This window comes from Gordionus sp. m RMFG-2023, chromosome 5, assembly GCF_954871325.1.
Source record: "Gordionus sp. m RMFG-2023 chromosome 5, tfGorSpeb1-WG-v2, whole genome shotgun sequence".
NCBI classification, from domain to species: domain Eukaryota; kingdom Metazoa; phylum Nematomorpha; class Gordioida; order Chordodea; family Parachordodidae; genus Gordionus; species Gordionus sp. m RMFG-2023.
This window is the reverse complement of record NC_088779.1, coordinates 4,115,152-4,140,833: the sequence shown is the minus strand read 5'-3', so window position 1 is coordinate 4,140,833 and position 25,682 is coordinate 4,115,152. Positions and strand designations below refer to the sequence as shown.

General features: G+C 27.2%; 1 protein-coding gene and 1 long non-coding RNA gene across 2 annotated transcripts; both read left to right on the top strand.

Moving 5' to 3' along the window:
- The first annotated feature begins 6,386 nt into the window (after positions 1–6,386).
- LOC135929866 (uncharacterized) lies at positions 6,387–14,924 on the top strand. The gene is made up of 6 exons (XM_065466600.1): positions 6,387–6,620; positions 6,996–7,101; positions 10,598–10,812; positions 12,004–12,149; positions 13,840–13,960; positions 14,618–14,924. The coding sequence occupies exons 1-6, from the start codon at positions 6,399–6,401 to the stop codon at positions 14,798–14,800; spliced, it is 993 nt and encodes a 330-aa protein (XP_065322672.1). The 5' UTR covers positions 6,387–6,398; the 3' UTR covers positions 14,801–14,924.
- Positions 14,925–24,109: 9,185 nt separating this feature from the next.
- Positions 24,110–24,567, top strand: LOC135929384 (uncharacterized). The gene is made up of 3 exons (XR_010572580.1): positions 24,110–24,187; positions 24,376–24,417; positions 24,479–24,567. It is a non-coding gene; the product is annotated as an uncharacterized LOC135929384 (long non-coding RNA).
- Positions 24,568–25,682: the final 1,115 nt, after the last annotated feature.

The following is a 25,682-nucleotide window of genomic DNA, read 5'->3' as shown; positions in this document are numbered from 1 at the left end:
CAAGCATAATTTTAATAAATATCGGAGACATGCAGGCTCGACCCGATCTGGGGCACAAGGGTCAGATCGTAATTTTATATATATTTAATATACCCGTACCGGGCTGTATATTTTAAAACTAAATATTTTAAGTCGCCCACATTGGCTATAAAAATAGAAAATATATATAATATATTTTATAATTATCCTGGCAGGGCCCGAAAATATAAAACCCGAGCCGGACTGCGTAATTGGTACCTCTGCGTCTTTGATATAAATATTTGTCAATTTTTTTTTTTTTAATATAATTTTGGGCATTATATATATCTTATCTGGCATGGCAAATATAAAAATAATATAAACAATAATATATTTTGATCATAAATTTTTTGTATATATAATAAAAATTGACTAATATAAAAAAAATATCAATCTTTGTATATTTTAAGATAAAATCTATATGAGCTTTTCGTTTATCCATGCTAATACATACATATATATCAGAGACCTGCATTATACCCGGGCCGGGCCGCATATTTTGAAACCCAATCTTCAAATCAATAAAATTCCCACTCAATCCCAGGTATGTTAGGCGTCAATGTGTTTTTTTATAGCAACGTTAATTTTTTTTAAAATTTAAATTATTTTTTTAAGCGCGTTTTTTTAAAAAAAATTGTCAAATCTGATCCGGAAATGTATGCCGTCACGTTTGGAATACTTACCCTGTGAATTTCAGACAAATTTGCTATGAACTTTTAAACTTAATAAAAATTTATGTTAGATTTTTCATATATTTTTTTTTATATAAATTACAAATGGCTCAAAGATGAACAACAAAATTGTCTACATTACATAAGAGAGGTATTCCAAACATGGAGGCACACATTTCCGTTAAAATCAGATTTTTAAATTTTAAAAAAACGCGCTCAAAAAAAGGTGTTAAAAAAAATAACACATTTCCCGAAAAAAACATTGGTGCTAATATGATTCCTTCCGTGCAACTTTTTTTTTAAAGTAGGATTCAAAATGATGAATCAACTTATGAGTTTTGTTTTAATAATCAATTTATACCGTCAGGAAGAGAACATACTTGTTATACTTTCATATTTAAAGAAAAAAAATCAAAAAGAAATTAACGCAATTTTAATACTATATCTCCGATTTTAAAACTCCGTTATTTAAATACTGTTATTTCGATTTAATGAATAAAACAGCGCTTCATCTTAAAAATTTATTCGATAAACCCCCACCTAAAAATTCGATTTATATTATATGATTGTGTGAAACTAAAATTCGAAGTTTTGAATGAGAGAGGAAAGTTATACCCCACTCCCAAATTTAATTAATAATTATTAAGATCAAGAATTGAGGGTAGCAATTTTTAATTTATTAAAATATATCAGATTTATAAAGTAGAAAAAAACTTATAATATAAAATCAAAAAAAATATTATAAAAACTGTTTTTATTTTCTTAATTATTACATATTCGATCTCACTATTTATTATACTAACTTTAAACCAGAGTTGTTAAACGTTACTTTAAAAGTTGCGTGCTACCGCTATCGCTATTTGTTAAAAAAAGTGGCTTATAAAAAAAATTTACAAACAAATTTTTTATTTTTTGCTTATAATGTTATTGTATAGAAATATATAAAAATCAACATTTATTTATAAATATTAAAATATAGTTAGTTTTAATTATAAAAAAAATTTATTTATGGTATTTTCTTGCATTTTAATAATCAAATCATTTCAATATTATCATCCCCAAGTCTATAGCGACTATCAGAAAGTATAAGTTATGCCTTATTAAATCTCTCGACACTAGCACTTGAGGGTAAGGGTGTATTTAATCTTCATATTTTTAATATAAGGGCGTATTTAATCTTATATGCATATTTTTCTTATAAGATAGATTTCAATAATTTTATTTGCAAGTACATCGTATGTCTAGCATCCTATTATCATTTAGAGGGCTAATGCCACAGATCTTCTTTTTAAAGTCCTAGATCTAGCCAATGGCCTGTGATTCCCAAATTAGCTCAAAAATATTTAATCAGATCAATTTATAAATATAAATAAGTTTTTACCTTCTGTATGTTCAACTATCTCCCGTGGTGCATATATATAATATCTCTACTATTAGAGCATCTTTCATCATTTTAAAGTTATTTGCTATCTTTATCATTAGTGACTGGCGGCATAAAATTGTTGTACCAGGGGGATAAAGTTTTAATCATCATGGTAAATGATGGATTATCAACTAAGGACATTGGCTGAACTGTATAAATTATAAAATCAATAACAACTTTATCAGCCAATTTCTGAGAAATATTGTCATTTGCATTATTAATTAATTTGGTTTGAATTGAATGAGTCTTTTTGGATGTAGAGTCGCCTATACCAAAATTATTTAGATGTTCCTCCATTTCCTTAAAACTCATGAACAGTCTTATAAAATAAATATTATTAGAATGTAAAAATGACAATTTACCTTTATGTGTTTCTTCAGGGTGTTGCTATAGCTACTGGATTGATTTGAGGAAATATTTTTTTTACATTTTAAACAAATAAATTTGAAACCAGTTTTGGTTATATATTTATTTTAAAAAATTTTCAAATCTAGTGAATGAAATTTGTATTATAGCTAATAACATTTTCTTCCCTGGTATCTTCCATTTCATTAATATCATCGTCTGAATCACTTTCAACGATTTGGATATCCATAGGCGATGATAAGGTTTATAATACAAATGAAAATAAAAATTACAAATTGAAATTATATTTTAATTTCAAAATTAAATAATAAATCATAAAAATTATAATTAATTATGATATTATATTTAATTCATGTTTACACTTACCTTCATTATATTTTTTAAAAATAGCGGCTACTTAGCTACTTTCAAAAAAAGTAGCGCGCTAAAAAATTAAATAATTACAAAAAAAGCAGCCGTTATTAGCTATAGCTACCAAAAAATTTAGCGCGCTACTTTAACAACTCTGCTTTGAACACTAAAATTTACAGTGCTATCAAATAATAATTTCATATAATTGTCATTTAATATTATTTACAATTTATAAACATTTCATACTTTTTACCTTTTTGATTATAAAAAAAAAAAAAAAAAGAAAGAAAGAAAGAAAGAAAGAAAGAAAAAGAAAGAAAGAAAATATTTTAGAAAAAAATTATTTTTAAAATATCTTGACTAAAATTATTTATAAACATAAAAAAATAAATAAAATAATAATAAAATTCAGATAATTATATTTAATAAAAATAATTTTTACATCAATAACACCATTGAAAGCTTAGCTCGTATGTTTATCATATCAAGTCACTTCAATAGATTTAAATTAAAACTCTCTCTATATTTATTATAATAATAAGTGCATGTATACAAACAAACGCATAACGATTTGATTTAATAAAAAAAAAATCTGAATAATTTAGGAAAATTCTTATATGTTTTTTTTAATTTTTCAAAAAGATTTAAATTTTAGTATGTGACCATAGATCATGATTTATTTTATTTTCCTAACGTATATATATTGTATATGAATCAGAAATGGAATTGTTAAAGTATCGGATCAAAGGATCGACGATTCTGAATCGCGATACAAATTTTTAGAAAAATTCCTCTGAGAAGGGAAGAGATCCTTTTCTAGATAGATCGTTCTTTTGATTTTGACCTGATCTTTTTCAAAATTTGAAAATATATTTTAAAAAAAATATTATAAATTTCAAATTTTAGCGTTCGTTGAATGCAAGTTGCACCCGATATTTTGGTAACCCATATGGTAATTATTCTCATGTTATAAAAACTACTATTAAATTAATAACTTGTTTTCTTTTCTTATTATCTCGATGATCAGGCAATTCTTTAAATAAAATTTGGGTCAGACATCGGAATAAATTGGCCCTCTCGTTTAAAATTTTTTTAATATTGATATGGGTTATCAAATATGGCGTCCTCAGCTGTTTTCATTGATGTACACTTTTAAATGAATGCATCGTCAAGTCTAGGTATTATGTCATTGCCAGTATGGCCTATTTTTCTTATAAAAAATTTTTGATCAGTAAATTTTATATATTATTTTTTTTTCTAAACTTTTATAGGTTGCAAATGTAATGATTATAGATACAAAATGTAACTGTAACATTTGCGAAAAAATAAAATGTGTATATTATAAACTCGGTTGATGAAAAAGGGTGAGAAACAGATCAAATGCACAAAAAAAACTGGCCTTGGGCGTATATTCCTAAATTATACCAGAGTCAATATTACATCTTATTTGCTCAAATATATACGTAAATAACTTATATTCATTTTATTTTTTAAAAAAAAATCCTTTTAATAAGATTGAGTTTAAGAGAAATTTGAATGGGAAACTATAAATAAAGAGTATAAAATAATATCTGATTTTAAATAATTTTTTTTTACAAAGATTAAGAAAATTAATATATTTTCATAATTTAATAAATACCATAAACCAGGGTATAAAAACAGCGTAAAATGGAGTAAAAAAAACCTTAAAAAAATCCGAGCCAATTTTTTTTTTAAAAAAAAAAGTATATTTTTAATGGAAATCTTATCCAAAGGTTTTGGGTTAGTGTTGTTAAACGGCAAACTCATTATTTATTTTATCCAGGAAAATACTACGCAAGCCTGAAGATTTTGCTAATAGACATAGGTCTAGACATATATTATCGAAATCAATATTTTTCTGGTTAAAATATTGTGTTAACTATTTTAAAAAAATCGGCTCAAAACGAGCTCTTTTAATAACACTGGTTTGGGTTAAACCACATCGATTTTCGTTCCTTCCGAATAATAGATAGACCCTAAATTTTATCAATTTTGTCCATATGATTGTTAAGGTTACTACTTTATAAAAAAATAAATAAATATTAATTCGTTTTCACAATTTTCGAATCGTTATTTGGCAGCAGAATATGGTAGGAAATTTTGGTAGGGTTGTTGAAAAGCTAGATTCGGGTAAGATTTTAGCGCAATATAATAATTATATTTCAGCCTCGAGATTTGTCAAATAGATGGTCCAAACCTTTCTACCATCTATAAACAAAATCTTCTCCAGGTTCAACATAATACTATTTTGGTTATAATTTTAATTCGGCTGTTTTTTTTAAAAAACGATCCCAAATCGGACTTTTTAAACTACACTAATTATTTTGATATTTTATTTTTTTTTCTTCAATTTTTAAGTTTTTTAAATCTATTTTAAAATTAATAATTAATATTGAACAAATTTATTGTTTTAAAATAGTTGGCAATTTTTTTTTATAAAAATATATATATTACATCTTTTCCTTTCAGCATCCTATCTCGCAAGCCCGGGATAATATGATGTAATCGGTAAATAATTAGTAGTGTTGTTAAACGGCGCGTTTTGAGCCGATTTTTTTTAAAAATGGTTAACTCAATATTTTAGCTAGAAAAATATTGCCTTAGCCCTCGAGAATTTCGTTAATATATGTCCACACCTTGGTTCCCTCTATGAGCAAAATCTTCAGGCCAGCTTAGTATTCTAATTTTTCTGGATGAAATACTGAGTGAGCCGTTTTTTAATAATCGGCTCAAAACGAACTAATAATTAGAATTTAAAAAAATTAAGGAGTTCAAAAGCTGAAAAATTGCACAAGAATTTTGAGTGTTTACACTTTTAGCGTGCTATAATAAATTTCCCATGAAATAAGAGATTTTTTCGCCCTCAGTGAAATACCAAACTGTCATTCAAGCGATAGGTAATTTATCGCTATACAAATAGCGTAGCTGTATAATTTAACATTCTCCATCTTGTATTATTACGCGTCGCTTAAGCGACAAATATTTTAGGCTTACCATGAACGATGCTTAAATGGATTTTGAAGAAACATTCAGAGATTCAAAAAAAATAAAATAAACAATTATAAAAAATCATTCATTCATATTTTGCATCCAATTTTTTTGAAAAATTTTTTTAAATAATCTTTGTTTGTATAATTACCTTTTAATTTTGAATAATAAATTAAGATAAAATCTAGATCTTTCTTAAAACCGTTACGGAAATCGCCCGAAACAAGAACCCTATCGTTTTAATATTTATTTTTAAAAAAAAAATGATAATAAATGTTTGCCAATAAATATATTTGAACAAATAAAAGTATTACAACTAAACGATATTTTATATATTGATTTAAAATTTGTTTGAGGAGAGATGGAAATTTTTTCGAATTCTAAAATTTAAGCAATAAAAAATAAAAATAATCAACAATTTTTTAAAAAGGTAATAATAAATGATTATTATACATATTTTAGTAAACATTTTAACTATGAATGTTTCTTCTATCCGTATTATATTTTAAAAATTCAAATAATTTCGTTTTCAAAAAAAAAAAAATAAAATAAAATAAAAAATGTTGAGATCAAAAAAAATAATATTATTACTCTCGATAATCATCATCCTATTCTTATTCGTTATATTATTGAGAAATATCGGAATAAAAAATTTGTATTTTCTTCCCACCAATAGCAATTTAGCAATGGACCTCGTTAATTATAACTATATATTCGATAGAAATTTATCCGAAGATGATCCGATCGTAATCAAATTTATCAAAGAAAAATTTATTGTCCAGGTTTTATTAAAAAATTTTATCTTGTAGGATTCAGAGACCATCATGAGCCGGGCCAGCCCGTGGCCCGCATGCCCATACCTGGCCGGCCCTTGGGCTGGGCTTGGGCCTAAAATTATTAAATTTAAATTTATAATAGTTAAAACAGTTGCTAATTTAAATGAAATATTGTTTGTTTTTTTTCTTCCAATAATAATAAATTTCAGTTATTGTAAACAAAATGATTGCCTAAATATATTTAAATATTGCTAATTTTCATCGGGCCTGGGCCGGGCTAGGTCAAAAAATTAAGACCGATGAAGGTTTCTGATAGGATTACAAAAATTTCTTTACACATTTTAATATAATATATGTTTTAAATTTGTATGATTATGAAAGCCATCAACCCATCCGTATTATAATCTTAGCGATAATTCTAAGAAAGATTTTTCGATGGGGCAAAGTGAAGTAGTTTATCGATATTATAAGCAAATGGAAAAATTAGGTAAAAAGAAAAATAAATAAAATAATTAATTAATTACAATTATTTTTGATTAAAAATCTAATTTTATCGCTTTATATACTATATTTATTGACTACTATATTTAAAATGGCTAAATTTTTTTACGTTAATAAAAAAGATATCTTTCGCCAATAAATAAAATCGATATAATTTCCCATAGTGTATAATAATAATACTAATAATATGAAAATCACGCAAATATTTGGTTAAAAAAAATGATTTTTTTTACTGTTTTGGTTTTCCAAGGAATTTTGAAAAGGGGTTACAGTTAACCGATCTCAAGATTTGGACCGGTTTCAGTTTCCAGTTCTACCGCTCTTATTATGCGTGTATGATTAAATATAAAAAAAATATAGGCAATTGGAACATAGTAAAAAAAAAAGTATCGGAACCTCATGAGATAATGCAATTGCATATTATTCATGCCTATATAAATAATATAGAAGATCCTTTCTAAATTTAAAAAAAAAGAAAAAGTTATTTCGAAGATTTGGGTGAATTTATTTGCAAGATTATTTTGAGATTGGATTGTGACAGCATGTACTGAAAATCTTATTAAGGAGAATGTAAAAATAGGATTGTTTAATTTGAATCGATCAAAGGTTAAATTCAAATACAAATGTTTTACAATATTGACTTTTATTTTATATATAAATAGATAAATAGTAAAAATAAATCTATTAAAATTAATTTTATAATATATAGTTTTTTTTTAAGTTTCATTGTCATTCAAATAACATATGTTTCGCTCTCAGTGGCAGAATCTTGTTTTTCACTATTTTGGTAAGAATATTAGCCATCCAAATCCATCAATTTCTTTTCTGAAGGAATAAATAGAACCTAGGAATTGTTAGTAAAATGTCACTTCTAAATAAGCATGGGTTAGCAAAGCCCATTCCATTAACTTGAGAACCTGGACGTTAACGTTTACACCTAATTTGTTATTAAACGCCGCTTTTTTGAAATTTATGATATCACTTAAAATATTTTGATCATCGCAACTTATAAAATCCCCGATTATTTTATTATATCACGTTCTTCATCTATACTAGTAAGATGTATTTAAGAAAGAAAGAAAAAAAGAAAAAAAACAAATAATTTTTTTGACCGTATTTGACCAGGTCAATTACTTCTTCTGTCAATTGACCGGTCAACTGAGTTAATTGGACCGGTCAATTGACCGACTTGCCAACTCTGGTTAAAAACCTAAGATGTAATATTAAATTATTCGATTCGAAATTATCATCATATACTTATTGGAATAAATTTGGGAAAATTATTTAATTAATCGTAAAGTGAGTGGTAATTTTTAATAATTGCTAGCGAGGTCTAGCTAGACTTATGGCAATTAGCTGGTTTTTAGCCCACCCCTCCCGCCAAATTCACCCATAGGTTTTAAATAAATATACCCACCCTCCTGCCCTTTAGCCCAAAATTTTTACCCCCCCCCCCCAACCACTATTTATAAAAAAATTTTTTTTTTAACACATTCCGAGCATATAAAATTTAAATAAGCGAATTTTTTTTTTTTCAATTTGTTTTAAGCATCTAATATAAAAATTAATTTCAGTTTCAATAGCTACACCACGGAAATTGCTATATTAATTTAAAAAATATATATATTCAATTTAAATTTAAGGATGAGAAATTTTATTTTATTTTATTTGATCTGATAAAAATATGTAACAATATAAAAAATTAATATTTGATCTGTTAAAAATATTTATGTAATAATATAAAAATTAATATTTGTTGATACTAAAAAATCTTACAGCGATGATATTTTCCTCGTTCAAGAAGAAGCACCGTTTGCTGGAATTGCTAATATTTATCTTGCCATATTTATCTATCTAATCTTGATATATCTTTGATAAAAAAAAAATTTTCTCGTAAGTTTCTATCAAATTAGGATATCCGTTTGAAGTAACCATTACTCAAATAAAATATTTAAATAAAAAGTGAAACCAATAAATAAAAACTGTTTATAAATTGTTAAACTTAAACTAAACTCAGTAGCCCTAAAAACTTTCTGAATTATATGAAAACTCGTTACAATATTTTAATATTTTTGTTAATGCTCACCTTTGAAAAAAGCCACATCTTCCTATCTGTTGTTGTTTAAATTTTGACGTGGATGCTATCTATTTCAAACATTTTGCATTTATAATTTAATAATCTTTTATTTGAATTCTCCTTTTCATTTTTTGGGGAAATGGGTAAAATCGAGATTTTCATCCACGTTGATATCATATTCATCCATGAAAATCAAATTCAACATACTTTTGATATATATTTTTTTTTACCTAATTAATTTCTTCCAATTATCGATACTTTGATATGTTAAAATGTTTAAAATTTTGGGGATCATATTTTTTTTAAAAATGTTTACGTAAATAAATGATATAACAAATAAAAGTTATAAATTTTTTAGCCCGCGCGCCGGCCTGCTCAATTAGATAGTCAGGCGTGGGCGGGCTGGCTAAAACCCCGCTTAATTGAATTTTTTTTTCTAAAATCAATTTTCCTTTAACCTTTTTTTTTTTTCTTACTTCGTCCAGATAAATTTTTATCATAAATTTAGATATTATATTATTATAAAATTAAATTAAAATAAAATAAAATAAATATAATATTATTTAACATCAATAAAATTCGGCACCCTTAGGGTATCATGATGGGATAATAATTTCGTTATCATATTTTTTATAATACGTCTCAATTAGGAACACAAATCTTTATCTAAAATTTTAAATACACATTTAATTATTGTTTTTGGCAATATACACTTATTGTTTGTGTCGATATCGTTAATATACAACATTATTATTACTCCATAAGGAACATAATATAAGAAAATCCGCCCAAATACCCTCTCCCATCTCTAAATTTTTTGAACGTTTTAAAAGTGGTGGGAGAGGGGGGGGAGGCGAGGTACGGTCTTGAATATCTGTTTAATAATGGTGGTTCCTGTTCCTAAATATTTTATTTAAAATTCTCTTTCCGGTTTTTATAATTGATTCGGTTCCAAATTTATCAGCTGTTCCCCCCCCCCTTTTTCAAGAACATTTTCAAGTAAATCTAAATACCAAAATAAAAAAAAACAACACCCAAAACGAATCGTATAGAATATAAGTGTGATTTTTTTGGTCAAAACAATATTAATCTAAATCTCAAAAATTTTAACAATAGATGGCAGAAAGGTTTTGGCCCCTTTTTTGAGGCTAAAATATTTGATTTAGCCATTTTTTTATTTTAAAAAAATTTTGACGAAAATTCTTAGAAATTTTTTAAATCGTTTCCGCTTCCTGTAAATTTAAATGCCGAAATTTTTCCATTCTTTTTTTTCCATAGGTTAATATGGCGGAGTTTGAAACCGGAACTAAAAATCAGAAACTCTCGGAACCGGTTATAACTTAAATACCGGAAACCGGAAACAATGACTGCATTCTTAATTTTTCTGTTTATTAATTTTTGTAAGGTAAAATCGCCAATAATGAATCGGGCTTTTTCATAGAAAGCGGAGCTCTAGACGGTGAAACTCGGTCCAACACCCTATTTTTCGAGAAAGAGTTGGGCTGGACCGGCCTGCTGATTGAAGCGGATCCCTTGAATTTCGAAAAATTGCTGCAAAAGCATAGAAAATCCTTTTCGGTCAACTCGATTCTTTGCCCCACCCGAGCTAACCCGCGAATGGTCAATTAGTTAAATTATTTATATATGATCATCTAAAGACATCTTATTTTATCCTTATGGCCCGAAGATGCTTTTTTAAAAATTTATGTTATCTACAAATTAATGTGCGAACTAACCTATAGGCAAACTCAGTTAGTTTGCAAACTAACTAAACAGATGTTTGCTCACTTTACCAATTTTATAAAAACTGTGGCCAATTGGCCCCTATTCAAAATCTAATCGTATTTTTCTTTTGCAAGCCAATATTAGAGATTACAAGGTGTCCATGTTATTCGACAAAAAACAACGTCGTTACATTTTGCTCTATAAAAAAATAGTAACGTATACTAAAAAAAATTGTAACGCTGTTATTATTTTTTTTGATCCGTTACAATACATTGTTTTCCTTTTATTTCATAACTCAATTAGATATTTATTACCCACACCCAAAATTAAAATATATAAATAATTGAAAAGATTTATTTACAAATGCATGTTCCCCCATTAAACAAGAATAATTATATATTAATATTTAATTTTTTCGGTTCTGATTAAGTGTCGTTATAAATGTCTCAATTTTTTCGAAAAAAATGGATAGCTCAATTATTTTAACCAATTATGCAAACCTTAAGATTTTATTCATAGTTTGCAGAAAGGCTTGGACACCTACAAAATTGCTTGCTTAATGATAATTTTGGCTAAAATCTTAAATTTAAAATCGGACTAGTATCTGATATGTAAAAAGCTTTGATTTTTGCACTTATATTTTTTTTTTAAAAAAATTTTAAAGTTGCAATTTATCCATTCCCAAGGAAAAACATGTGATTAGTGTTGTTAAAGGGCTCGTTTTGAGCCTATTTTTTTAAAAACGGCTCACCCAATAATTTAGCCAGACAGATGTTGCCTAAGCCTCGAGATTTCCATAATATGAGTCTAGAGCTTTGTTTCTTCTGCAGAATCTTCAGACTTACGTTATATTTTTCTGGATATAATATTGAGTTAGCGGGTTTTCGCTTTTTTAACAACAGTATACATGTGATTATTTTATAATATTTTTTAATTATATTACTTCTTCTAGGAATGAAAAAAAAGAGGATATATAGCTAACTGGCAAATTAGTTTGCCCGTGTCTGTAAATTTTTTTTTTAGTTGGGGCGGATATAATTTTTATATATTTTTTTAATGGAAAAAATTTTTATTTTTTGGGCGCAGATTGAATTCGTACAAGATTTTAATTTGGGCCAAATCAAATCTTATGGTAGTAAATTTCATGAAAGTCGGAATATGATTCACAAGCATACGTCCAAAAAGTTACCGTGTTTTTCGCTCTATTCGACCCTTCTAGCTATTGTGGAAAAGTATATAAAGAAGAAGGAAAAAATCTTTTAATAATTTATTATAATATAACATTATCAGTTTACTCTAATGGGAATCCCTTGAAATTTCCTTTAATTTATTAGTCAGTTTTTACTTTTATTGTATCAAACATAAACATTTCTCGTCTGATTCTTTGGTTGGCCAACTCATGTCCAACCAAATAATCAGACGAGAGAAGTCTACAAACTATGGAGATGAGAATGCTGAGGATGATTGCTAGGGTACAAGAAAGGATAAGGTGCGAAGTACAAGTATATTAGGAAGTTTAAAGGTAGTGCCCATTAAGACTAAGATAATGGTAAACAGACTTAGGTAGTATGGGCACACAATGAGAAAGCCCTATGAACTACATAGGAAATAAGGTTGAAAGTTTGGAAGTGATGGGCAAAATTAAAAGAGGAAGGCCAAAACTTCAATGGGGCCATCATAAAGTTAGAGCCAATACGAAGAAGTATAAATTGGATAAAAGAGATAGTAAGAAGAACATAAAGTGGAGAGAGATATTGAAGGAGTTTACCAAGAGAAAAAAAATATTTATTTTGCTTACCACCCTTAGAAAATGAATGGTAGATGATTATAGTAAAAAGGATGTAAAACCGAAAATCTAGTTTTTATTTTGTTTTTTGCGATTTAAATTTTTTAAATGAAAATTGACTTCGAAGTCCATAGAGCTTATTAATTTGGTAACTCATTTTTGAATGTATTTAGTCTGTCCTTTGTTTATTGCAGCAAGAGTTTCTTAAATCCATACTTTAAGTTTAGTTACATTTCCCAAAACTGATGATGATAATGATTTATCACTGTAAAAATTTAATCGATAACCGCATGAAGAACATTTTATTTTTTTATAAAATTTTTTTATAAATTTAAAGGTAGAAAAAGAAAACTTCACGCAAAATAATGGGATCATGAGATCTTTGCTAAAAACGAATTTTTGGCTATGATGATTTTTAGCTTATATCTTGTAAAAATATAATTGTGCCACTTGTGTGTGGGGAGAGGGGGATGTGTTCATTTTAAGATAGGGACACGGGGTGTGGAGCTTATATAAGATTGATATTTTTAACATTACACTTGGATAAGACTTTTGCCGAAACCTTAAAATTTGGTAACTCAATATAAAATTTGCACTTATATCCGGGTATATAATAACGATGGTTTGTACTCGTAAACGAATAATGTAAATTCAAGGAGCAAGATGTTTGAAGGATTTATAGTATAGGTGTTTTAGAATGGCAAAGCAAATTCAAATTAATACCAAAATGACCTTTAAAATTGAACCAGCTGTTAATATTTTTTTAAAAATAATAATATTATCGTATGTCACGCCTATACTCTCAAACCTATCATGAGTGTATACGATCAAAAAATAAAGTAATATTCAATTACATTAACCTAACCTTGACCGTCTCCAATTTGTGGCTTGGTCAAGTTTTTAGCCCCCTAAAAAATTGAATTAAGTCTCTAAGTTGAGTCTCAACTTGAAAGGTTGATATTGGAATATTTTTGCTTAAAAACATGGGCACGCTGAACAATACTAATTTACTGGGCGATTTTTTCGTTTAAAATGCAATTTAAAAAGAAACTTTTAATAAATGAATCAACGGTTTAGATTGACATCGTTTTATAACTATATATTTATAACTATATTAATTTTATTTTTATTAAAAGTGTGAATCTTTCTAATTATGTGCGAGATGATAAAATCCAGGTGGATTATTTTTCCTTGGACGTTGAAGGAGCCGAACTAGAAGTTTTGAAGACCATACCATTCGACAAGATATCCATAAAAGTAAGGATTTGTAATTAATTGATTAAAATTAATGATTCGTCCTTGAATGCGAATTCTACTCGGCTTACTGATTCGAGTGCTGTCTAAGTAATGTAAGTGGTGTAGAAAAAGGCGGAGAATACACACAGTTTTTAACGTACAACTTATACTCCTTTCTTTCTTTCTTTCTTTCTTTCTTTCTTTCTTTCTTTCTTTCTTTCTTTCTTTCTTTCTTTATTTCTTTCTTATCTTCCTTCCCTCCCTCTTTCATAAGGAATAAGATTTCCATAGGTTCAAATTTTTGCATTTTATTTTATGAGAGTGAAAGTGATACACAAACTGTCCTTTTGGACGGAAGTTGCACTTGCAATTAGAGAGAATATAAAGTTATCAATTTTTTTTTATATTTGTTACTTTTTTTAAAAATCATATTAATATATATTATTTTTTTTATAAATTAAAATTTGAGATTATTTGTAACTTTTCGATATATTATCAGAAATGTACATTTTAATTTTATTCGCCTCAACTAGTTCTGGATTTTATTTATTCTTCCCCATTCTCTTTTCGGCTGGCCCATATCTTACTTGAAAATTTTTTTCCCTTCCTTTGGTAATTTTTGTTTTTATAGCAAACAAAATTTATATAATAATTTATTTCAAATCGATTAAATAAAAGATAATGACAGTCGAATTCTTCCACGTACCCGGAGGAAAATTGGAACTCGAACAATTCATGCTTAAACAAGGTTTTCTTGCTGTCGACACCGTTACCAACCCAGATAACTTGGCTAACGACATAGTCTTTGTCAATAACGATTACTGGGATGAAAATGTGGGGAAATTAATTAATTCGGTTTAGGGAACATTATCAAAGCTTATATTTTATCTGAATGATAGAGGGTCTCTTATCGGCATCATGTCACTCCAAAAATATCGAATACAAAAAACTTCGCATGTCACTTAAAAACGACAAACACATATAATACATACATACCTAACAAATTTAATTTTATTAAAGAAATCATGTTAAATAATTTGGGAAAATTCTTAAGATATTTTTATTTTTAAATAAAATTTTGTAATCCTAACATTTACATATACGAATGAGATAGCGAATTATTAAAGAATTGGATCAAAAGATCGCCTATTCATAATCGCCATCCAAATTTCAGGAAGCCCTGGAGCACATGGATCATTTTCTCCGGATATTTATTTCAAGTTACCTAATTCCAATGATTAACGATAAAATGTCTTTTTCCAAAAAAATCGCTGAAATTGCAAAATAGTTAGTTTTGTTATATAAGAAATGACCTTACAATCGAGCCATAAAAGTTATCGATAACTCGGCTCGGCCTTTTAAAGCTGTTAACCAATTTATCTATTAATGAAAACATGCATCCTCCAAATTGAAATTTTCGGGTGTGCGATTTCGAGATTTGAGCAAATAGAGACCAAATAAAACCTTTTTGCAATCTACGAGCAAAATATTTCCAGGTTTCGCCTAATACTATTTTTTTTTTTGGCTAAAATCATGATTGGACCGTTTTAAAAAAACATCTTCCCGATTCGGCTAGTTTTTAACAACACTAACAAAATTGTAAAGAAGAAATTTCAAAGATGTAATTGATTAAATACGGAAAACAAAAATCAGAATCCTAATTTAGTAATAAATAGTAAAGGTACTATTATAAATTTAACGGTATAGAGGATTAATAAAATAACACTGATATTCTTGCATACTGAGAAGGTAAGATAAAATTATAGAAACCCGAATTCGATCTATTAGTAGTGTTGTTAAATTACCTGACCATCTCTATTGTGTCTTAGTAAAGCTTTTAGACTAAAAAATTGAATATAGCTTCTAAGTTGAGTCTCAACTTGAAGATTGATTAGAAGATTTCTGGGTAAAGATATGTCTACGCTGTTTTATAGTTGACTAAAGATAGGTAGTTTAACAACACTATCTATTAGTAATAGTAGCCATCATGCCTATCACAACTAACATAGATGCCGGCTGAGAGCCTTTTTTTTAGTATAGTATTCCATCCACGCAGAGGAAAAAAAAGATTGGACAAAGAAAAATTAGACGATATCTTAATTATACGTTTGTAATCACATATAAATAAAAATAGGCGATAAAATATTGGAGTTAATTTTAAAAAAACCTCTGTTTGGTTCTTCTCATACCATTTGGTATTTTATCATAAAATAAGATTATTTTAAATGCTGTATAAACTATATATGGGTTATCACCGTATAGAAAAATAGTAATTATGATCATTGAACCATTTATTATCATCGCTTAAGGGTTCTTTAAGCTTAACCAAATCTTAGCCTTTAATTTAATTTCTTAACACGAAACCTTTATAATTCCCTGAAACTTCAACCCGAACCGAACCTATATATCTAAAGTTTGACACTCTGCAAAAAAATTGCTTTCTAAGCTCTGAGATCGTTACCTATTTCTAGGTGTAATGATTTTCTAACAAAGCACTGATAGTTCTATTTCCAAGAGTATTAAACAATTTTTTTTAATTCATCTTGCTTCAGGCCTTTCAAGTGGTGGCACTGGCATGCGATCTTCATTACAACTCTTTCTCTATCTGCTTTTAATTCAAGTTTATATACCCAAAACAATATAAACAGCACCTCCCCCGATTTTCCTTCTGTCCTCACATTTTGAGATAACAACAGCTTGTCTTTATTTACCGTCTAAACCACCAAAATATAAAAAGATTTAGAATGCAAGTAATACCGCCCTTCGATTAGTTGTTTAGACTGATAGCAAATAATACTTAATGCTTATTCTGGCTAGGCTTTAATTGAAACCCATTCATTGTTCAAATTCACCAGAACCTTATAAATGGCATATAATTACAAATGTTTAGGACCACCAGTTGGCAATGCGGCTATCATTTCTGTTGATTAAGGACCCCCTGTTGCAAGTTTCTAAGCGACCTCCAATTCTGGTAATAAATCTACCTACAGCATACTCTTTAACCCACCCCTAACAAAAAGTTTACACAACATACAAACTGCCCTTATTGGACAACAAAATTTACAACGATAATTCCGTACATCTTAACAACATTGAATTAATATAATAATAATAATATGATATGAAAGTTTGGGTTAGATTTATTTAATGTTTTTTTAAAACAAAATTTAATACAATTTCACAAATTTGGCTATATATCCATTAAAGGTTATTTAACGCGAATAAATTTTTTTTTAAATATATAAGTAATAATAATTCTCTTTCATATAAGTATTTCATTCTTAATTATTTATCATCGAGTCTAGGTTGCCGTATAAATTCTCTTTCTCCATTAAATTTTTTTCTAAAAATATATATATATATTGATTTTATTTTATAGTCGATATTTATATATAACTGGAAAATATTTAAATTAAATTAAATCTAAATTAATCGATATTTAATAATGGGAATTTAAAATTTTGAATTTTGAGCTTTCTAAAACTTCAAAAAAATATCATCACATGTTAGGTTTCTTATTATAGTTTATATTTGTAAACACCCAAGGGGACAATTTGCTTAAAATTACGAGATAACACTATAGAAATAATTGCTACTAATATGATCAACTTATTACTCGGATAACTTGTACATAGTTTCATCTATACATATGGTGTCGTTGGACAGTACGGTGCCATCTTTTACGAATTCGTCATATAGTAAAGCCTTATCTAATCCTTTGCATTGGAGTTGGCAAGATTTTTCATCTATATAAAAGTTTTATTATTAAATTCGAGAATTGACATTTTTTTAAAAAAGAAATTGAACCTTTGACATAAGGAAATGTTCCCGTTTTACCGTGCTTTCTAGCTTCTTCCTCACACTCTAGATTATTAGCTTGTTCTGAGGATACTCCAAATCCTTTCTAAAAGTATTATAAAAATAATGTATACATATATACACAAAAAGTGTTAAAGAATGTTTGGTTTAATAACTCATGCGGGCAGCCCCAAAGGGATACGAATTCATTGTCAGTAGAGCGCCTCTATGTGTTTTGTAACATTATTGAATAAAATCATTAGATGAATATAAGGATTTAGCTCAAATAGAATAGTTTTGGATGTACAATTTGTAAAAAAGTAATAATATAAAAAAGGATAAATTATAAGGAATGCAAGAAATCTGAATAAGATGAAATAAGTATTAGTTCTTTATTTATTAGTGAAATATTTAGTTATATGGGCTTAAAATCATTTTAAAATCTTATATATAAGATGAAATGCAAATGTATTATGAAAATGGTCATAGTCAATTAACAAACATCCACTATATTTCCAGGCTATTCACAATAATATCATTTAGTAGTAATCAGAGACCTGCCTCGGGCCATATTTTAATTTTTTTTTAAATTAATCCGAGACGGGTGGGACCGTATATTTTAAAACCAAATATTTGAAATCGCCATTATTAACTGTAAAAATCAAAAAATGAATAAAATACATTTTAAAAAAATCCAGGCCGGGCCTAAGAAACCGAAATAATTTTTTTCATAAATCCGGGTTGGACCGTACAAATGGTACCTCAGCAGATCTCTGACAGTAATGAAATATATATAGTATCTAATATCAATAATACACTACCCAGTAAAGTCTAGAAATGAAAAAATTATGAAGGTACCCGTTTTCTTATTATATATATAAATATTATTTAGCTTACTTTACAACTGATGAATCTATCAGGTACTCCGCTGCAACCTGATCTAAATAGATATAAAAGTTAGAAAGTTTATATCAGATGTAATACTAGGATCGCGATTACAAGAGAGGCAGAGATTGGTGGGCAAAACCCCTGCCAATTATTTTTCAATTTTTTTGGTTGCTCTAAGTTAATTAACAATTTTATCCTTAAATTATTTATATATATATTTATTCCAAAAAACTGTCCTTTTCAAATAATCCCACGGGAACATGTTAAAAAGATGACAAAGAGTATGATAGAATCGAAAAAGTTGGATCACCTGTCTCCCACCCAGGAAATCCTGGTTAAGGACCCTGAATGTAATGTAATATAATCTATGTATGGCAAGTAGTGTTGTAAAACGCTTGTATAGAGCCGATTTTTTAGAATGGCTAACTCAATATTTTAGCCAGAAAAATATTGTCTAAGCCTGGAGATTTCGTTTGTTCCTCAAAATATTCAGGCTTGCGGAATATTTTTCTGGGTGAAATATCGAATTAGCCTTTTTAAAAAATTGGCTCAAAACGAGCCGTTTAACAGCACTAATGGCAAGTTAATCTGTAATAAGGATCCACTTTGGAAGAAAAATATTTACACGCGAAATGGAATCTCTCAATTTTGAATTTTCAAATGACTTATTGGGGAGGCCATTCGAAAAATATCTATAACAAAAATAAACTAGCATATAGACAATAGACCTAGCCACCCTAAATTTGAGATTAAACCTTTTAAAAAGAGAAGAAATTATTCATTGCTTCCAAAATTAATAGGATACATCTTTTTGAGTCGATTTTAAAAAATTACCGCCGAAGCCAAAGTAATATTATGAAAGTTTAGAGATTTTGGGAATAGATGTCTATAAAAAAAACCTTTTTCTTTGCCATTTATCAGCAAAATCTCCAGGACTTAACATAATATTAATTTTGGGGTTATCATCTTTTTCGAAACCTGAATTGGGGTTTTTTTTTTACAACGCCTAGGGTAGTAAATACTCTTATTAGCTGGTATTCATTTTAAAAATCATTTTATAAAAATACTCCCTCATTAAATGGATTTAAAAAAGAGAAAGATTTAGAAAATAGTGGAGGATTCAAGATTGTTCCTTATTCCAGGTAAATACAGGATCATATAGAAACGCAGATATTTATAATGACTTACAAGTTCATTATAAACATATAAATTGATTTATAAATGAATCATTGTCTCTGAGAAAAAATCATGTGGCCAAAAAATTTGTTGCTTACTGAGGTAAGAGGAAGTATGAGTAAAATACCTCGATTAAAATTGATTTTTAAGCGTTGATACAATGATATTTTATTACTAATTTATTTTTTACTTGTTGTTATCATCGTCACATTCCATCTTTTGATAAGGCAATTCGAAACCCTTGCACCTATCAATTTCCCACATTACGCCATCAATCATTTTTTTTTCTTCCGAAAAAGTAACATCTTCATATATATATATATATATATATATATATACACAATTATGAAAAAAAAGAAGCAAAATTACCTATTAAGCTAGCAAAGATTACTAATATTCCAATGATAATCATGTTAACAATATTAATTATTTTTTTGGAAAATTTAAAAAATTATCTTTGAAAATTACAAGAAATATATAAAAATAGGAATAGAAATGGCCTGATATTGATAAAAATTTGTTGTATTTATAGTGATTTATATAATTTATTTTAAAAAAATAAATCAAATTTTGCAAGTAGTTTTAGATAAAAAAAATTATTTGCCTAAATCTTGGTTTAAAAATCAATTCCAAATATTTAAATTATGGAGGAAAATTGATCGTATTTTCTTAAGAAATATATTCCCTAACATAGCTGACAGGTAAGATTTTTTCAAAAAATATTTAATTTTGTTGTAAAAAATGATCTGCCAATATTTATACGATTTTTATTATATCGATATTTTATCACCCTCAATGATGAAGTGAATATTTAAAATAAATATGATTTCAAATTATAATAATTATAATAGCCAAAAGGCAGTAAAAAATATTTTTCGATAAAAAAATTAAAAATTTTAGATAAAAATATAAAATTTTAGATAGAAATATAAAATTTTAGATAGAAATATAAAATTTTAGATAGAAATTATAATTTTTTTAGATGTAAGTATAATTGAAATTTTTTTTTAAATAATACATTTAAAAAAAATCATGTTGAAAATGTGGCAGCTAATTCTTAGTGACAACAGTGGTTTCTCTTTTAAGAATTGGATGCCTTAAAATTAAATTTAAATAAATAATAGATCCCTGAAAAGAGATCTTTTATAGGGTTACGGCTCTATCTGAAAAATTTTAAAGAAAAATATTTGCCTCCTTAGATCTCGAATAAAAATTTATAAAAAATTTTGATAAGAAAAAAAATATGTAAAATTTTGTCTTTATTTTTGAATAATTAAAAAAATATTTTAAAAAAAAACAAAAGTCTGGTCCGGTCTAAATTAATTTAAAATCCGAACCGATATAGCCTATAGCCGATAAAATATTCGCCCGGATTTTGTTGACCGGTCAAAATTAGAGCAGGGTTTTAATTAGCCGTCAACACGGTTTCTAACCGACTCGAATTTTAAAAATAGATTGTTTTTTTTCAGGGCGTAAAAAAACAATAATTTTATACAGGGTTATCCAACCCGGCACATGATATTTTTTATAATTTTTTTTTATGATCGTTAAACTAACATATATTTTTCCAATTTTAAGGCTTTGGTCAGTAGGAATATTTTGGCGCAAGTTGTCTGGCCCTAAAAGTTCAAAAGTCGAGTCGCGACTTGAGTTCACTACACAAGTTCCAGAACTCGCGTCAGTTGACTCAAAACTGGACACTTCGACAGGAGAACTCGACTATTTAACAACACTACCGAAAACTTCGACCGACCTGAATCAATGTGTACCTTAGATCGCAGGAAATTCCTTTTTTTTTGTATTATATAGGACATTATTCGTAAATAATTGATTTTTTCTCATATATAATTTTTTATTATTATTATTTAAACCTTCTCATTATTCATCTAAAATAGAGAGAAAAATAAATCTTATAGGTTATTTTTATATATCTAATCCTTGATACATTTTTTAAAAAAAGCAACTTATTATTTACACTTGAACCCAATAATTATTTTATTTATTTTTTTTTCAACTAAAACATTTGGGAAATTTTATATCAATAAGAACTGTGAAAAATACATGGTCCCCGTTTCAGGAATAAATCTAGATTCAAGATTCTAAGAGAGAATTAGTGTGCGTTCCTTTGAAACGCTTTTACCCCTCTTACCTTCTTCCTTTAATTTCTTCGTCCTCAACTTTCTATCAATTCTCTTAATATCTTAATTTCTAACAATTCTTGCTAACTTTTATTAATTCTTTAAAAATATCAAAAAATCGAATTTTTAACTTCTTTTTTTTAAATTCAAAATTAAATTTCATAATTTCTTTAACCATGAAATAATATATCAAAAAACAAATATAATCATGAAAATAATAATTCTATCCAATCAACAATATGCAATACTATTGATTGACGGTTTGCTTTATAATATATTAAAAATATCGTAAAAATTACGTGGACACCCATAACCCCGCATGTACCGATCCTCGGCGAATTATTCAAAATTTGCTGTCAATATCTAATTCTGTATGACTGATATGGTGACCCTAAGGAAGAAGATTTGTATAGCTCATTTGTTCGCAAAGGATTAAGGAGAGCATGCTGAGATGGTACGGACATGTGTTAAGGAGGGGGGCTCAATTAACGTGAATCAGCCAGTTATCGATCTCGAAGTGGCGGAGCCAACAAACTAGAGGCAGGTGTATCCCTCAAATCAGGAAGGACACGTGGAATGAGAAAATTGACATTCATATGGCCCAGAGCCGCCCACATTAATATGTTTATCTTCCAATTATAAATTATTTTTTTTTAGTAGGCTTTTTAAAATGGAAAATTCTCCTTTATTCCAGAGAATACTTACTCTGACAAATTTTAGACAATGGAGTCCCTTTAACATTTGAGTCATTTATAGTTTTTATAAAAAAAAAAAATTATGTGGAAAAAAGTATTATAAATTATATTAGATTCAATATTTTTGGCAAAATTAGATGGTTTTCTACCTATGAGAGAGATACATATCCAAGAATTTTATTTTATAAATTTAAAAAAAAAACGTGTTCAAAGATAATGATTTAAAGTTCAAAAAATAAAACACTGATTTAAAAACTTATTATGTACTTTAAAAAGAAAGGAAATAATCTTAATATAATCTCTAATATAATATTATATATAAATATATTGTAGTTTTATGCCTTACATTTTATCTCGTTACAATTTACATTTTTTTTATCACTTAATTTTAATTTGCATTACTTGAATGACTACTAATCATTTAATTATTTATATAGTAAAAAAATTTTAAATTATTGATGGAAGATAGATATTAAAAGACAATGCATATATGATTTTAAGTAGCGTTTAATAAATTGATATATAATTTTTGATATATTTGAATTAATAAAGGATATGTTAAATACATCAAATATACCTCATTCACCATGTATACAATTAGCAATTTACAATAATTTTCTGTTCTAAATATACACCAAATCCAAACCAAATTTATAATTATACAATAATATTATAAAATATATTTATATATGTATATAATATATTTCTTTTATAATATATAAGGATTTCCTAATTTAGTAGGTTTAAAAAAAAATACAATAATTAGGTATACATAGATAACTAAATATTTAATTTTATAAAAGATTATAAATTAAAAAATAATTTAACTATAAAATAGTTGTAGAAATTAAAAACAATTCGGACCCACTAAACTAATCCGCTTATACTAAGCTACAACATGCACATGTTTATTCAATCTTTAATATATACATTCAAAAGGTTTTTCATCATATGGAATCAATTGCTTAAAATATGAATGTGTTACAGGGCCGTAGCCACGTAGGGGGGGGGGGCCTGGCCTTCCCAAAAAAATTTTTGGCCCCCAAACCTGGCCCCCAGAAAAAATCTTCGGCCCCCAAAAATTTTTCTGCCCCCCCCCCAAATTTGAATTTTTTTTTTAGAATTGATTATTTTTATATTTTTAATATAAATTTTAAATATTTATTCAAAAATATTCAAAAAACATGTCTATTTAGAATTGATTATTTTTATATTTTTAAAATAAATTTTGAATATTTATTCTACAAACATATCTAGTTTGTAAAATTTTTTTTTATCCTGTTTTATTTTTATTTTTACCCAATATTAAATTATCATTCATTCATTTTTTTTCATCTGTTTTTGTTGTGTATCACATTCTCTATAGGTATCACATTAATATTATAATGTATAACCAGTTATTTTATTTTAGAGCGTTTATTTTAAAATTATGAAGAAACAATCAATTATAAACTCTTATTTTAAGTTAAAGTTAAACAAATGTCAAGCAACATCACCTCTACAAACTACTAGTAATACTACATCAGAAATTTCAGAAACTGATTCTTCTCATAGTTAGTATAAATTTATATTATTATTTCATGACTTATATTATATTGATATAGGGCAATATTTGTATATTATTATTTAATATAATATATTTATTTTATATAAGATAAGAGAAAGACATTTATTATTAATATTATCATTTTTGTATAATAATTTTAATTATTAAAATAAATATATTTACTCATATTTCAAGATATGAATGAAGCTAATCTAGAAAATCAAGAGGAGGAAGATGGTAAATAGTTTAAAATTTAACCCAAATTTTTCTATTTATATATTTTTGACAATATGAATAGGAGTAGGAGATTATGGTGTTTCATTATTACATTTTGATTTTAAAACAAATAAAGACGAAGAAGAGACTCAATCATCTTCATCTAGCAGCTCAGTCTCTCATTGTCAAGAAGCATCTAGTAATTGATTTATAAATATAAAAATATTATATTTTTTTGTTAATCTTTAAAGATATAATGTTTATGACTTTTTTCTAGTTTTTAATACTGAAATTTTACTGATCAACTTTACTGATAATCTTCATCAGGGTTGGGCACTACAGTAACTTGTATCTTAAATACAAAATAAATTTTGTGTTTGTTCATTTTCAGCATGCCCTTCCTTCGCCCATCCTGATGACCATTATTATTTATGACCCTTTCCCTCATTACAATTTATTAATTATAATATTTTTAGTGTCAAAAAAGTCCTCTAATGGTTCAATTCAAATCCCTGGTGACCTTGGCCAGAATAAACCAAATCAAATCAAATTAAACAATTACGCGAAAAAAGATATCCATGGAAGGCAAAGATCATTTCAAAAATCATGGTATAGAGGCCGAGACTGGTTGGAGTATAGTGTAGAAGCTGACGCTGCCTTTTGTTTTCCATGTAGGAAATACTTGTGTAATCCAAGTGATGAATTTGGACAAACGGGATTCAGAAATTGGAAAAATGCGTTAGCTGCCAAGAAGGGACTGCTTAAACACGAGAGCTCAAAAGCTCATTTAAATTCAATTACAATATGGAATGATAAAAATCAAAATATAAACAATGGTACAGAAATAACTAAAATGTTGGGAGGTGATCAAATTAATCGTAATCAATATTATATTAAATCAATATTTGATTTGATGCTGTTTCTTAGCATACAATAGCTACCTTTCCGTGGGACTGGTTCAACAAATATTACGGATGCTGCAAAAGATGAAAACATAATTTATTCTTCTGGACTATTTATAGCAATGTTTTCCTACACCATCCAAAAAGACCCTGAATTAAATAAAATTATGAAATTTATACCCTAAAATGCCCAGTATACATCACCACAGATTCAAAACGAAGTAATATCCATTATGGCAGATATGGTGCTTGAACATATTTCAGACAAATATAATAAAAGCGAGATGCCTTTTTTTTGTCTTAAGGCCGATGAGACAAAAGATGCTTCAGGTTGTGAAAATCTGAGCATAATAATTCGCTATATTTTTTCTGGAGAAATCCAAG